General features: G+C 57.7%; 3 protein-coding genes across 6 annotated transcripts in view; all 3 read left to right on the top strand.

Annotated features, from left to right (window-relative positions):
- The window catches only part of UBAP2L (ubiquitin associated protein 2 like), a 30585-nt gene extending 23787 nt beyond the window's left edge, over window positions 1–6798 (top strand). For 3 of the 4 annotated variants that reach the window (XM_058043056.1, XM_058043052.1, XM_058043054.1), the window contains 7 exons: window positions 320–373; window positions 945–1026; window positions 2099–2316; window positions 2404–2509; window positions 4358–4425; window positions 4716–4913; window positions 5839–6798. In XM_058043056.1, coding sequence (XP_057899039.1) covers window positions 320–373; window positions 945–1026; window positions 2099–2316; window positions 2404–2509; window positions 4358–4425; window positions 4716–4913; window positions 5839–5934 — 822 coding nt within the window. In that variant the 3' untranslated portion in view covers window positions 5935–6798. The remainder of the gene's footprint in view (window positions 1–319; window positions 374–944; window positions 1027–2098; window positions 2317–2403; window positions 2510–4357; window positions 4426–4715; window positions 4914–5838) is intronic. The other variant, XM_058043055.1, reaches the window with a different exon arrangement.
- A 1031-nt stretch (window positions 6799–7829) lies between these two features.
- HAX1 (HCLS1 associated protein X-1) lies at window positions 7830–9504 on the top strand. The gene is made up of 8 exons (XM_058043065.1): window positions 7830–7882; window positions 8019–8230; window positions 8310–8452; window positions 8577–8622; window positions 8702–8817; window positions 8903–9053; window positions 9127–9282; window positions 9371–9504. The coding sequence occupies exons 1-7, from the start codon at window positions 7830–7832 to the stop codon at window positions 9240–9242; spliced, it is 837 nt and encodes a 278-aa protein (XP_057899048.1). The 3' UTR covers window positions 9243–9282; window positions 9371–9504.
- A 628-nt stretch (window positions 9505–10132) lies between these two features.
- Window positions 10133–12278, top strand: AQP10 (aquaporin 10). The gene is made up of 6 exons (XM_058042626.1): window positions 10133–10237; window positions 11060–11186; window positions 11282–11419; window positions 11506–11624; window positions 11696–11913; window positions 11984–12278. Exons 1-6 carry the CDS (start codon window positions 10133–10135, stop codon window positions 12276–12278), a joined length of 1002 nt encoding a protein of 333 aa, XP_057898609.1.
- Window positions 12279–12855: the final 577 nt, after the last annotated feature.

Here is a 12855-nt window from a genome sequence, read left to right as displayed (position 1 = left end):
GACAAAGGGCACTCAGGGCAAGGGTAGCAAGAGCCACAAAGTCTAGGGGTGTGTGTCACATCCTCCCCTAAAGGTGAGGACAGATTTCAGTTTTGGGATGATTTTTAGAGAAAAACTGTCGAGTGGCTTTGTGCTCTGGAGCACTTTGAGCAGCTCAGAAGAACTTCTGGCAGCATCAGCCTGTGTCAAGGCTCTGGCTGCCTGCACCTGGTGGCTGCTGACTGGCTGCTTCTGGCTTTCTCTCATGTTTATCTAAATGTTTAATCTAAAATCCTTATGTTGTCCGTGTCCCCAATGTCATCTCTGGCTCTTTTTCTAGCCACAGGTGTATGGATATGATGACTTGCAAATGCTCCAGACGAGATTCCCGTTGGTGAGTACTGCAGAATGACAAGGACATGCCACTTCCACTGGTGCTGCTTGGGTAGAGACAAAGCTTGAGAGCTGAGTGGATGCACCTCTGCAGCAGCAGTGAGGAGTTAATCAGTTGCTCCTTGGCACGTGGGGAGCTGCCTGCACGAGTTACTCATGCAGCAGTGTTCCTTGTTGGAGCCCAGGAGCACGAGTTCCAACAGCAGGGCTATTAGAGAGATTCACCTCTGATCCCTAATAGAGCCAGTGACTAAATACCTGATGAGAATGGGCTTTATTTAGCAACAGGACATGTCCATTTTATTGTGAGGAGGGGGGGAAAGTCCAGCCATTTTAAGAGCTGCATACCAGTAGACCTTATCTGGTTCTTCTAATAGCCAGATGAGGGGGATGGTACATGCTACAAAAACCTGGGGCTGCTGTAGGTTATGATCAGCCTGATGTGGCTGGTTGGACTGCAATTCTCAGACATATCTTGCAGCTGCAGTCCAGAAATCCCTCTCTCCCAAATATACTGCTTTGCACTTTGGACAGAGCTGATAAAAATGTCTTCTTTTGTTTTTATTCATCAGGATTACTACAGCATCCCATTCCCTACACCCACCACACCACTGACTGGAAGAGATGGCAGCCTGAGCAGCAATCCATACTCTGGTAGGGAAAAACACTGCTCTGATTCCCATCCCATCAGGGTTTGTGCTGCTCCTACCAGTGTCCTGTGTCTTTGTTCACTGGAGCCACCTCTGCACCTGCACTGTGCTCCTGCACTGCTTTTGGTTTGGAGCATGCTTCTCACAGCTAAATTCTTGCTTTCCCTTTGAGCATCTGGTGGTGTCAAGGTCTGATTCTGGGAAGAGGTGGGCAAAGTAGCTGCCCTTAATGGGGCAGCTGGAAAGGGAGTGAGGAAGGGCTGGAAGATTCTTCAATGCCTACAGCTGAGGGACTGATTTCCAGGTGGTAACCAGTGCTTCTCAAGCACTGAGAGTAAAAATAGAAGCACACAATATGGAGAATTTTTTTATTTTTTTTTTTTATATGGGACAGTCTCAGGGAGAAAGCAGATGAGAAATTTGAGACCTGTCAAACTCAAGCCAAACACCCAGTTGAGTTTATGACCTCACACTGACCTTGGTAACATTGGTTAACACACTGCCAGTCTGCAGTGGGCAGTGACTGAGCTTTCCCATGCTTTAGGAACTGTTGCACTTGGAGGTTCACTTTTTTCCAGCGCCACTTCTCCTCAGCTTTGGCAGGAGCTGCTTTGTGTGGAAGTGCTTTTGCCCAGCTGAGGCTGAAAGCTCAGAGCTCTGTGAGCTTTGAATAGGAAGAGTGTGCATGGATGAGCCAGGCAAATGCTCATCAAGATCAGAACCTGCAGCCAAGCCCTGCACAGCCCAGGCAAGGGTCTGGGTTGTGTTCAGTCCTGCTGGTGGTGCATGGAGAGGGACAGCTCTGAAATCAGGCTCTGCTAGCAGGTTTATCCAGTGCCAGATTGTGGGCTTTGCTGCTGTGGCTTCCCTTTGCCTCTGTAGTCCTGTTAGGGCCAAGGAGCAATTAATACCTTCACCTTATCAGTGTGCAAAAGTCTGAGGACCACAGTCCTTGGGGGGAGGGGGGTGTGACTGAAGTCACTGTTTATCAAAAGACTGGCTCACCTTTGGGCTGAGTTGAAGCAGCCCAGCATCTGACTAACATCTGTTCCTCCCTCTCATCTCCTCTATTTCAGGTGATTTAACAAAATTTGGCCGTGGTGATGCCTCTTCCCCTGCTCCTGCAACAACTCTGGCTCAGCCTCAGCAGAGCCAGACGCAGACCCACCACACCACGCAGCAAACGTTCCTGAACCCGGCGCTGCCTCCTGGCTACAGTTACACCAGTCTGCCATACTACACAGGGGTACCAGGGCTCCCCAGCACCTTCCAGTACGGGCCCGCCGTGTTCCCTGTGAGTTCCCAGGGCCAGAGTGTGGGATTTGGGCAGAAGGGTGGCCCAGCAAAGGCTCTGCTCACTCTCTTCCTCTCTGTTGTGTAGGTTGCTCCTACCTCTTCCAAGCAGCATGGTGTGAATGTCAGCGTCAATGCATCAGCAACCCCTTTCCAGCAGCCCAGTGGCTATGGCTCTCATGGGTACAGCACTGGTAAGAGACCCACAAAAACACTTTTCACAGCAGCAGGGCTGCTCCCAGTCTTACTGGCTGTGATAGGGACTGCTGTCTTACAGCAGTAATAGAGAAAAATTCCAGGGATGCTGCTGCCAAGGAGATTGGTTATCCATAGAAAGGCCCAGGATTGTTCTGCATCCAGGTCTGGGGAAGATTTGGGGGTTATAGATCACTTTGTGCCCTTCTCTGTGGGGTTACAGATCCTCTTGTGGGTTACAGATCACTTCATGCTTGCTTACTGGCTGTGATAGGGACTGCTGTCTTACAGTAATGGAGAAAAATTATGCTGTTCCCAAGGAGATTTATTATCCATAGAAAGGCCCAGGATTGTTCTGCATCCAGGTCTGGGGCAGGTTTGGGGGTTATAGATCACTTCATGCCCTCCTCTGTGGGGTTACAGATCACTTCATGCTTGCTTACTGGCTGTGATAGGGACTGTTATCTTACAGCAGTAATGGAGAAAAAAAAATTGATTATCCATAGAAAGGCCCAGGATTGTTCTGCATCCAGGTCTGGGGAAGATTTGGGGGTTACAGATCACTTCATGCCCTCCTCTGCACCCCACAATCAGCTGTCTGGGCCCTCAGAAGGTTAAGCTGCTCAGTGGTTTGGTTTGTTGGTTTTTTATCTGCCAAATGTGATTAACAGAACAGCAGTTGTTCTGGATTTGAGCTTGTTTCCCACCAGTGTTTGGCAGACACTTTCTAAGGAAGTGTCCTTGATTCAAAGATGCAGGAAGGTCATGAACCTGCTGCCTGTCTTGGTACTTGGTTGGTGTCTGCCTGACTTACATAGGGCTGCATCTGGCTCCCTCTGCCAGTCTTTAAATTCCTTTTGTCACTTTTTTCACTGCATTAGAGCCCTTTAAGATAGTATTTTCTCTTTGAGAAGGTAATTCAGTTTTATTCCAGGTCATCTGGTGCTGAGTCCTTCAAACTGTTTTCATTTCAGCACTTTTTCCAGGCATTAAATGATGGCTGAGGTGTGCTCTGGGCCACCCTTTTTTTATGGACAGCCAACACCCCATGGGGCTTGTGTTGTCAGTCACTGCACCAGCCATCCCAGCCTACAGCTGAGTTGCCTTTCCATGCAATTGCCTGTTTTACACCAGAGGAGCTTTTGGGTTGTTTTTGCTGCTGTGGGTTTGTTTCCCTGTCTGTCCATTGTGTTCTCCAGCTCTCCTCAGACCTGCTGTTTTCCATGTGTTTCTCTGGGTGGCAGCCAGCCCATCAGCTGGCTTCTGGAGGCATTTTGAAACAGTGTGTGTCCAGAGCAAAATAATTTCTGTGGGTGCTTTGCATGTTGTCGTCCCCAGGCCTGTGACCGTGTTCACAGGAGTCTTAGGATGAGGGAAGAGACAAGAATCTGACTCCATGTTTCAGAAGGCTTGATTTGTTATTTTATGATATATATTATCTTAAAACTATACTAAAAGAATAGAAGAAAGGATTTCATCAGAAGGCTAGCTAAGAATAGCAAAAGAAAGAAGAATAATAACAAAAGCTTGTGGCTTGGACTCTCTGTCCGAGCCAGCTCACTGTGATTAATTATTAATTAGAAACAATTGCATGAGACTATTCACAGATCTATTTTTGCATTCCACAGCAGCAGATAACCATTGTTTACATTTTGTTCCTGAGGCCTCTCAGCTTCTCAAGAGAAAAAATCCTAAAGAAAGGATTTTTCATAAAATATCTGTGATACAGGCCAGTCTGTCTGCAGATCTCTGACCACTGGAGCTCTCCAGCAGGTGTTAGCAGCAAGCAGCTCATGCTGGTCCACTGGCTGCTGCCTAACACCCACCTCTCCCTTCCTTCTGCCCAGGTGTATCCGTGACATCCAGTAACACAGGCGTGCCAGACATCTCGGGCTCTGTCTACTCCAAAACTCAGGTCAGTGTCTGTGTGCTTCCTGCCTTGCTGGGGAGGAGAAGCCAAGCTCTGAGACATCCTCTCTGAGCAGTGAGGTCTCTTCCCCTTGGATCAGACAGCCAGGGAGAAGGGAAATGCTTGACATTTCCCAGCTTACAGCAATTCCAAGCCCAGAAAGAGCCGTGGGGAGAGACTCTTACCTGTTCTGTGTACCACAGGCTGACTGTGGGCCTGTGGTGTGTAGAGATGGGAGGGGCACACTGCCAGCCTGGCTCCCTGCCCTTATCCTGCCTTTGGCATCTCCTCCTCAGCAATCCTTCGAGAAGCAGGGATTTCACACTGGAACCCCAGCAGCCTCCTTCAACCTGCCTTCAGCTCTGGGCAGTGGTGGCCCCATCAACCCCGCCACGGCGGCGGCGTACCCCCCGACCCCCTTCATGCACATCCTGACCCCGCATCAGCAGCCTCACTCGCAGATCCTCCACCACCATCTGCAGCAGGATGGGCAGGTAAGCAGTGCCCCTGGCACCTCAGCCCCTTGCTGGGCCATCTCCTAGGGCTCGTGCTCCCCCTTGGCTTCCCTGGTCCTTCTGTCCCTCCCTCGCTCATGCTCTGCGGCGCACACATGCAGCGACAGGCACATGCTCACACCTGCACATACACACAGGGCCTGTAGGAGGATGATGAGGTGAGGAGGAAGGCCTGGGGTGTGCTCTGCCAGGGTGGGTGCTCAGCATAACCCCCCTGCTGCCAGGCTGCACCAGCTATGGCCAGGTAGTGCCCCCTCATCTGGGGCACCTCAACCTCCCCCATCCTCAGAGGGGCAGCTCCACAGGCCAGCACCAAAGGGGTTCCTCACCACAGCCACGACCCTGCAGGAGCTTTCAGGTCTAACCGTGGATTTCGATTGTCATAGTTTGTCCCTTTATTTTACATATCCTGGTACTGCAACAGCTTCCATATTTGCAGATGATACTGTGCTGCCAACGCCAGCAGGAAGATCAGGTAATGAACTCTCTGAAAATGCATTGCACTTGCTGTGGGCTCTGCCCCTGCCCCTAAGGCTCCCCAGGATCACACAGCCCCTTCCTTCTCCCCCGTGGCCCCAAGAGGAGAGGAGAGAGGCCCTCAGGCAGTATGTGCACACACAGACACAGAAACAGAGCCATGAGCAGACACAACGCACACCGACCCTTCCCTGTCTCCTCTCTCCCTGCTGCCCTCAGCCCTGTGTGTGCTGGCCTGGAGCAAGGTGTGCAGCCAAGGGAGGGTGCTGGAGGCTGCCCCAGTGCCAGGGAGCTGAGCTGGGCCCAGGAGGATCAGCAGCTGCCCAGAGCACCTGGCCAGGGGCCCAGGCGTGCCCGTGTTACCCTGTGGGGCAGGCTGGGGGTGCCTCCCTGCACTCACCACCCTCTCCTCTGCCCTTTCCCGCAGAGCGGCTCCGGGCAGCGCAGCCAAGGCAGCTCCATCCCTCAGAAATCCCAGGCCAACAAGTCTGCCTACAACAGCTACAGCTGGGGCGCCAACTGAGGCCGGGCCCTCGGCACCACTCGCTTCCAGAAGAGAATCCCAGTGCCCCCGATGATGAGGAAGGACCCCAGGGAGGAGAGAACCCTGCGGCGGGGAGCGCCCGGGCCCCCAGCCCAGCAGGGCCCCGCAGGGCAGGCCGCAGGCGCCTCTGCGTTGTCTGTCTTCAGCCACTTTCCTGTTGTATGTAATATAGAATTTGTATTTTTTCTTTTTTTTTTTTTCTTTTTTTTTTTCTCTCTCTCTCTCTCCGCATTCAGATCTGAACCGTTTGCCGTAGGGGCCTTTTTTGGTTTTTACTCCTTTCTATCCCCTCTCCCATCCAGCTGCCCCAGAATCTCTCAGATCCAAAGGAGTGGAAGCTGCGAGTCGCCTACAGCAAACCCCCTTATTATTAGGATTAAGACCAGTAATTGATATGAGCAGCATTGTAAGATTAATTAGTTGAAGTGTTTTTTTTGTACCGTGTTCTAAATTTAATGGATAAATGTGTCTTGTATATAAAAACAAAAACCCCATGCTGTCCTCTAGTTCTCTCATTTCTCCCCCACCCCGCCGAGGGGTCCCCCCTGGTATTTTATGTTTTCCATCTGCGTCCCTCCATCCTCACGGGCCCAGAGTGCAGGTCCTGCCCTGCTTGCACGCTGTAAGTATCTTCTGCTTTTGGGTTGGGGATTTTTTTATTTTCTTTTTTTTTTTTTCCTGTTTTGTTTTGTGGGGTTTTGTTTGATTTGGTTTGGTTTTTTGGGGGTATTATTTTTGGTTTTTTCTATGCAGTCCAGATCTTGTATTTTTCAGTTCCACCTGATCCCTTCAGCTGCAGCCCCAAGCGGGGATTTACTGAAGAGAATAAAGATCACAAAGTGATGTGTGTATTTTTTCCACCTTCTCAGCCTCGTTCCCTATTTTTGGTGCAGGGGGTTGGGTGTCCCTGGGCAGTGGGGGCAGCGCTTCCCTCACCCCTCCCCAGCTTCTTGCTGGTGTTTTTGTCCCCTCATTTTGTGGATTTTCCTTTTCCCAGCTGCAATGCTGGGCAGCAAGATGCCAGCACAGGGATGATGCCCTCCCTTCTCTGAGACCCTCACCCTTCATTTCTGCTTCCTAATGAGCTCTGCCTTGTGTCCCCACTGCTCTGGTGCTGCTGCTCCTCCTTTTGGGGGTTCGGGGCTGCTCTCCCCAGCTCCTCGTCCCCACCGGGCAGTCCGGGAGGGTTCTCACAGGCACCGGGGAGGGCAGTGAGACACTGAAACAGCAGTGCCCGGTGCTGCAGTGCCCGCCGAGCTTCCCCTCACGGCAGGGGCACAGCTGGAGCCCTCCAGAGCCGCGTGGGGCTGAGGGGAGCGGCGGGGCCGGGCTGGGCGCCGGAGCTCGGCTGGGGGAGCGCAGGGGCCGCTACCGGAGCCCGGGACGCCGTCAGCCCGCACGAGGGCCTGGCGCACTCCACGGGGTAGCTGGTGCGAACAGCGTGGGCCCGCGGGGCCGGTCACACCGGGACGGCTCCGGCCCGTGCGGCTCTCGGGGGCCCGGGCCGGTCACACCGGGGCGGTTCCGGCCCGTGCGGCTCTCGGGGGCTCGGGCCGGTCACACCGGGGCGGTTCCGGCCCGTGCGGCTCTCGGGGGCTCGGGCCGGTCACACCGGGGCGGTTCCGGCCCGTGCGGCTCTCGGGGGCTCGGGCCGGTCACACCGGGGCGGTTCCGGCCCGTGCGGCTCTCGGGGGCTCGGGCCGGTCACACCGGGGCGGTTCCGGCCCGTGCGGCGCTCGGGACCCGGGTGGGACACGGGACGGCCGCGCTGCCGCAGCGCCTCGCGACAGCCGGCGGCGCTTTACGGCCGCGGCGCTTGGCGGCAGCGCGACCCGGTCGGGACGGGGTAGCGGGACCTGGAGGGCCCCGGCGGGATGAGCTTCTACGACGTGTTCCGCGGCTTCTTCGGCTTCCCGGGACGGTGCAGGTGACGGGGACCCCGCCCGTGCCCCGGGTGCCCCCGGCCTCGCCCGCACCTGTCCCTCTCTCAACCGCCCGTTGCCCCACCGGCCCTGCCCCGCTTGCTCCGGCTTGTCCGGTCCCTCACTGCCGCTGTCCCGCAGACCCCGGGACCCGCTGTTCGGCGGCGCGGCGTGGGACGAGGAGGAGGATGAGGAGGAGGATGGCGGCCCGTCCATGTCGCAGCCGCCCCAGGACTTCGGCTTCGGGTTCAGCCCTGGCTCCTCCCGCGGTGCCTTCGAGGAGCTGTTCCGGGACATGGGCGAGCTCCTGGGCGTCCTGGGGGGGTTCTGGGCCGAGCCCCAGCAGCCTTTCGGTGGGTACGGGAGGGCTGAGCGAGACTCTGGGGGCAGCTCAGAGCCCCTCGGCCTGACCGACGCCCTTGTGCTGCCCAGAGCCCGCCCTGCCCGGCCCGGGGGAAGGCAGCGCAAGGCGACCGCTGCGGGACTCGATGCTGAAGCAGCCGGACAGTCCCCCTGCCAGCGCGGCCCCGGGGAGCTCCGGCGATCTGGCCCGGCCATGGAGACCCTTCCTAGGGGTGGGTGAAGGGTCTGGCCTCTGCCTTCCGCAGGGCAGCCGGCTCTGTGCTGGTGCGGTGCTGCCCCAGTGTTGCGCTTTGCTTCCCATCACTGCCGTCAGCGGTGCGTGGCTTTATCTTGCAGCTGGAAGATGCTCCCCGGGCTCCTCCCGCCCTCAAGGAAGACCAAGGTGGGTGCTGGGAGCGGGGGCTGAGGGGCCCTCCCTGCTCCAGCCGCCTGTGCTGCCACCGCCTTCCCTCTCCCCCCAGACCTGGACTCCCAGGTTTCCTCTGCTGGGCTGGGCACCATCCTGAGACCCGACGAGCCCAGGTCCCACTCTTACTTCAAGAGCGTCTCTGTCACCACAGTGACTCTCCCTGACGGGGTGAGTGTCCCTGCAGGGCTGGGGGAGGCCTGGGGACACCGTCCCCGTGGTCTGGGGGTCTCTCAGGGCTCGGTGCTGTGCGCAGGCGGTGGAGGAGCGCCGCACCGTGCAGGACAGCCAGGGCCGCCGGGAGACCACGGTGACACGGCGGAGAGGGGACCAGGCCTTCATCAGCACCACCAGGGAGGACGGGCAGAGCAAGGACTACCGCGAGGAGGTGCTCAACATGGATGACCGTGAGTGGAGCTCTGGGGAGGGTGCAGAGACTGCACGGGAGCCCCACTGAGGGAGCTCTCTCTGCCCTCACAGGGGATCTGGCACAGTTCGCTGGCACCTGGGCACAGCAAGAAGAGATTCCTGCTGCCAACCTGGGCCCCTCATCTGCGCTGGGCAGCTTCCTCCGACGCTGGTTCTCGAGCTGGTAGCTGTGCCCAGTCCTGATTGAGCAGCCCACGTGTGTTTCAGGTGTGGGCTGGTGGGATCCTGGGCTTGCCAGGCCTGTCAGAGCAGGCAGTGGGCAGCAGCCTCTTCTCACCACCTGTTTTTGTTGTAGATGGGTCAGATCTTGCTGGGAAGTGGTGCCTGGGCTGGAGGCTGTCCACCTTCTGCAGCGCTGCACAGCCACAGGGAGCCCTGTGGGGGTCAAGTGTGTGTGTGTACAGAGCAATAAAGTCTATTTATGCTAAACGGTGACCTTCCATGCTCCTTCAGACTGGAATCTCATGTGTTTGGAGGCAGATTCCCCCTGTCCACCAGGATGACTCTGGGGGGCTGCCTCAGAGGTGCAGGTGATTGCCAGGCTCCTGTGTCTGCACTGCTCCCTTCCTATCTCCCTCTCCCATTTCCTTGCCCCATGCTGTGCTAATGCCTCCCCTGGGCCACTCTTGAGGGCCTGGCCCAGCCTGGAGGCCTTTCCAGGATCTCTTTATTAGTGCTGACTGCAGCTTTCCAGGATCTCTTGATTAGTATTGACTGCAGCTGTGGCTTGAGCAGGGATAAAAGGGGTTCCTGGCCAGGCAATACCTGTGCCTGCTCACCTGAGCGAGGTCGTGACTCCCCACGGCCACTTGGGGCTCAGGGTGTTCCTACCTGGCCTTGCCCTGCTGGGGTGCAGCATTGTCACACGGTGTCCCCGGCCACACACAGGACTCTGGTCGCTGCCAGGCGTCTCCCGTGGTGCAGCCATGATTGGTTTAAAGTCTGCACATAATCACCCACCTGGCTGTGGGGCTCATAAAACCTGCTGCGAATTAGACATCTACACCACTCTCACTGCTGCCAGCGCTGCCACTGCTGCCTCTGCCCAGCTGGCACCATGGGCACCACTTCTTTCTTGACAAGAGCCCAGAGGCTGCTCCGCATCAGGAACCAGCTGGTGAGGGAGTGCTTGGGTGAGGTGCTGTCCACCTTCGTGATGATGGTAAGCAGGGCACGCAGCTGGGGCTGGGGATGTCCTGTGCGTGTGACAGGGATGATGGTGTTGTGCTGGCAGGTGCCAGGGATCCCTGGGGTTCTGTGACGGGGCTGATGGTGTCGTGCTGGCAGGTGCCAGGGATCCCTGGGGTTCTGTGACAGGGCTGATGGTGTCATGGTGCCAGGGGTCCCTGGGGTTCTGTGACAGGGCTGATGGTGTCGTGCTGGCAGGTGCCAGGGGTCCCTGGGGTCCTGTGACAGGGCTGATGGTGTCGTGCTGGCAGGTGCCAGGGGTCCCTGGGGCTCTGCTGCTTGCCCCTCGAGGTTGGAAAGGTCTGGGGCTGCGCTGCACTCAAATGTGCAACTCAGCACTGCCTGTCCTCCCCCTTGGACCCTGTTCCCACAGCATGGTCCACCCTGTGCCACGGCTCCGGTGCAATCAGGGTGTGGTGCTGGGCAGTGTGTGCCCTGATACCTCCTGCCTCAGAGCAGGCAAAGGTTGGGGCTCTGGTGCTGTCCTTAGCCTTTGGGCTACATCGCATGATGGCAAATGGTGTCCCTGGATCTATGTTGTGGCACCTCTTTCCCAACACCTCCCCACAGAAAGCAGTTTATTTAATTGCTTGTAATTTGGTTATTTTGCTATCAAAACCACAAGTGAGGGCAATAACCACCTCCCTGCCAGTCCCTGTCTGGTGTCCAAGTATCGGGGAGCAAAACCAGGGGGGCAGCACCAGCACAGCCCCTGCCTTGCTGCCCTGCAGTATCAGCACTGGGAGGGTCTCAGCACGAGGCCACCAGGACTGAGGTGGGGCTCGCTCTTCTCCAGACAATCACCCTGGCCAGCGCTGCACAGAAGATTGCCTTCTATCAGACCAAGGGGAATATCATGACCAGCTACCTGGGAGGTGCCCTGGGTGTCATGGGAGGCATCTACACAGCAGGGGGAATCTCTGGTGAGACAGAGGAAGGGGTCCCAGCTCTTGCTATCCCCTGGCTCTGAGTCCCCCAGGACCCTCCACTCCCAGCCTTTCTCCCTACTCCATTGCAGGGGCCCACATGAACCCGGCGTTCTCCTTAGCCATGTGCCTGATAGAGCAGTTCCCCTGGTGGAAGTTTCCCATCTTTGTGGCTGTGCAGATTGTGGGATCTTTCATAGCTGCTGGAGCTGTTTACATCCTCTACTATGGTATGGGGGAGCAGCATCGGACAGGGGAACTCCACGGTGATGCTGGCGAGGCCAGGCTTTTGTACATGCTCTGCCTCTGCCCCTAGATGCCATCTGGCACCATAGCAATGGGACACTTACTGTCACTGGCCCCCAGGAAACTGCCTCCATCTTCGCCACTTACCCTGCTGACTTTGTGTCTATTGGCAATGGCTTCTTGGACCAGGTGGGTGCCACTGTCAGCTCCCCCAGCCCCCTCGGTCCCCGTGGTGCTGAGCTGCTGTGCTGTCCTCGCAGGTGATCGGCACAGGGGTGCTGATAATTGTTGTCATGGGCATCATGGACCCCCGCAACAAGCCTGTCCCCAAGGGCCTGGAACCCGTGGTTGTGGCTCTCTTGGTGCTCTCCATCGAGTGTTCCATGGGGGCCAACTGTGGCTGCCCCCTGAACCCTGCACGGGACATCGGGCCCCGGCTCTTCACCTACCTGGCAGGCTGGGGCCCAGAGGTCTTCAGGTGGGTCGAGGGAAGGGGGCGAGGTGGAGATGGCAGGGATGATGCCAACCCTACCCTGTCCCATCCTCAGCAGGGGCAATGGTTGGTGGTGGGTGCCACTGGTGGCACCGCTGCTGGGCGCCGCCGTGGGCACGTATCTGTACCAGCTCTTCGTGGCTTTCCACTACCCAGAGGAGAAGAGCGAAGTCCTGGCAGAGCAGGGCTCCATCGTTCTGGTCAACACAGCCATCAGCAGCGCAGACATTGGGAGGTCACCCAAGGAAAGGGACTCTGGGGAGACAGAGCCTGCCGGCTATCCCCCACCACAGAGCCCCAGCAGCACAGTGTCCCCCACAGTCCCTATCACACCATTAAAAGAGTCCTGAGAGCACGGGGTGTCTTGTCTGTGGACATGGGGTGCAGGGATGTGGTGGAAGGCCAGCGAGGCCTGGGGGACATGAGCTGCTGGTGTGGGGTTGGAGAGCACGGGGTGTCTGTCTATGGACATGGGGTGCAGGGAAGGCCAGCCAGGCCTGGCTGCAGGGGGACCCCAGCCTGGGGGACATGAGCTGCTGGTGTGGGGTGGGAGAGCACGGGGTGTCTGTCTATGGACGTGGGGTGCAGGGATGTGGAGGAGAGCCAGCCAGGCCTGGCTGCAGGGGGACCCCAGCCTGGGGGACGCGAGCTGCTGCTGTGGGGCTGCCCCATGGGACGCGGGGATGTCTCCGGGACCCCGGCCCTGCCCCCGGTAACCCGTGGGGCTGTCTCTGCCCTCCCCCCGGACTCACAGGGCTCCCCGGGAGCCGCCCCGCTGGCCAGGCCGCCGCCGGGGCCCGCAGTCTCACCGGCCCCGCGGCCGCGCTCCGCCGCTTCCCCGCGCCCCCCACCTCACTTCCGCCGCCGACCGGCGCCGCCGCGGCCATGGGGAGCTGAGGCGGCGGCAGAGGCAGCGGCCCCGGCCCG

This window comes from Melospiza georgiana, chromosome 33 (genome assembly GCF_028018845.1).
Source record: "Melospiza georgiana isolate bMelGeo1 chromosome 33, bMelGeo1.pri, whole genome shotgun sequence".
Taxonomy (NCBI): Eukaryota; Metazoa; Chordata; class Aves; order Passeriformes; family Passerellidae; genus Melospiza; species Melospiza georgiana.
Note: the sequence above shows the minus strand (reverse complement) of the source record. Positions and strands in the feature narration are given on the sequence as shown.

Excerpts from the sequence above, each read along its gene's own strand:
- AQP10 (XM_058042626.1), top strand. The coding sequence starts at position 10,133 with ATGGGCACCACTTCTTTCTTGACAAGAGCCCAGAGGCTGCTCCGCATC. Across the intron at positions 11,187-11,281 it reads CACAGCAGGGGGAATCTCTG|GGGCCCACATGAACCCGGCG; the intron begins GTGAGACAGAGG and ends ACTCCATTGCAG. Across the intron at positions 11,625-11,695 it reads GCAATGGCTTCTTGGACCAG|GTGATCGGCACAGGGGTGCT; the intron begins GTGGGTGCCACT and ends CTGTCCTCGCAG.
- HAX1 (XM_058043065.1), top strand. The coding sequence starts at position 7,830 with ATGAGCTTCTACGACGTGTTCCGCGGCTTCTTCGGCTTCCCGGGACGG. Across the intron at positions 8,231-8,309 it reads CGAGCCCCAGCAGCCTTTCG|AGCCCGCCCTGCCCGGCCCG; the intron begins GTGGGTACGGGA and ends TGTGCTGCCCAG. Across the intron at positions 8,453-8,576 it reads CATGGAGACCCTTCCTAGGG|CTGGAAGATGCTCCCCGGGC; the intron begins GTGGGTGAAGGG and ends TTTATCTTGCAG.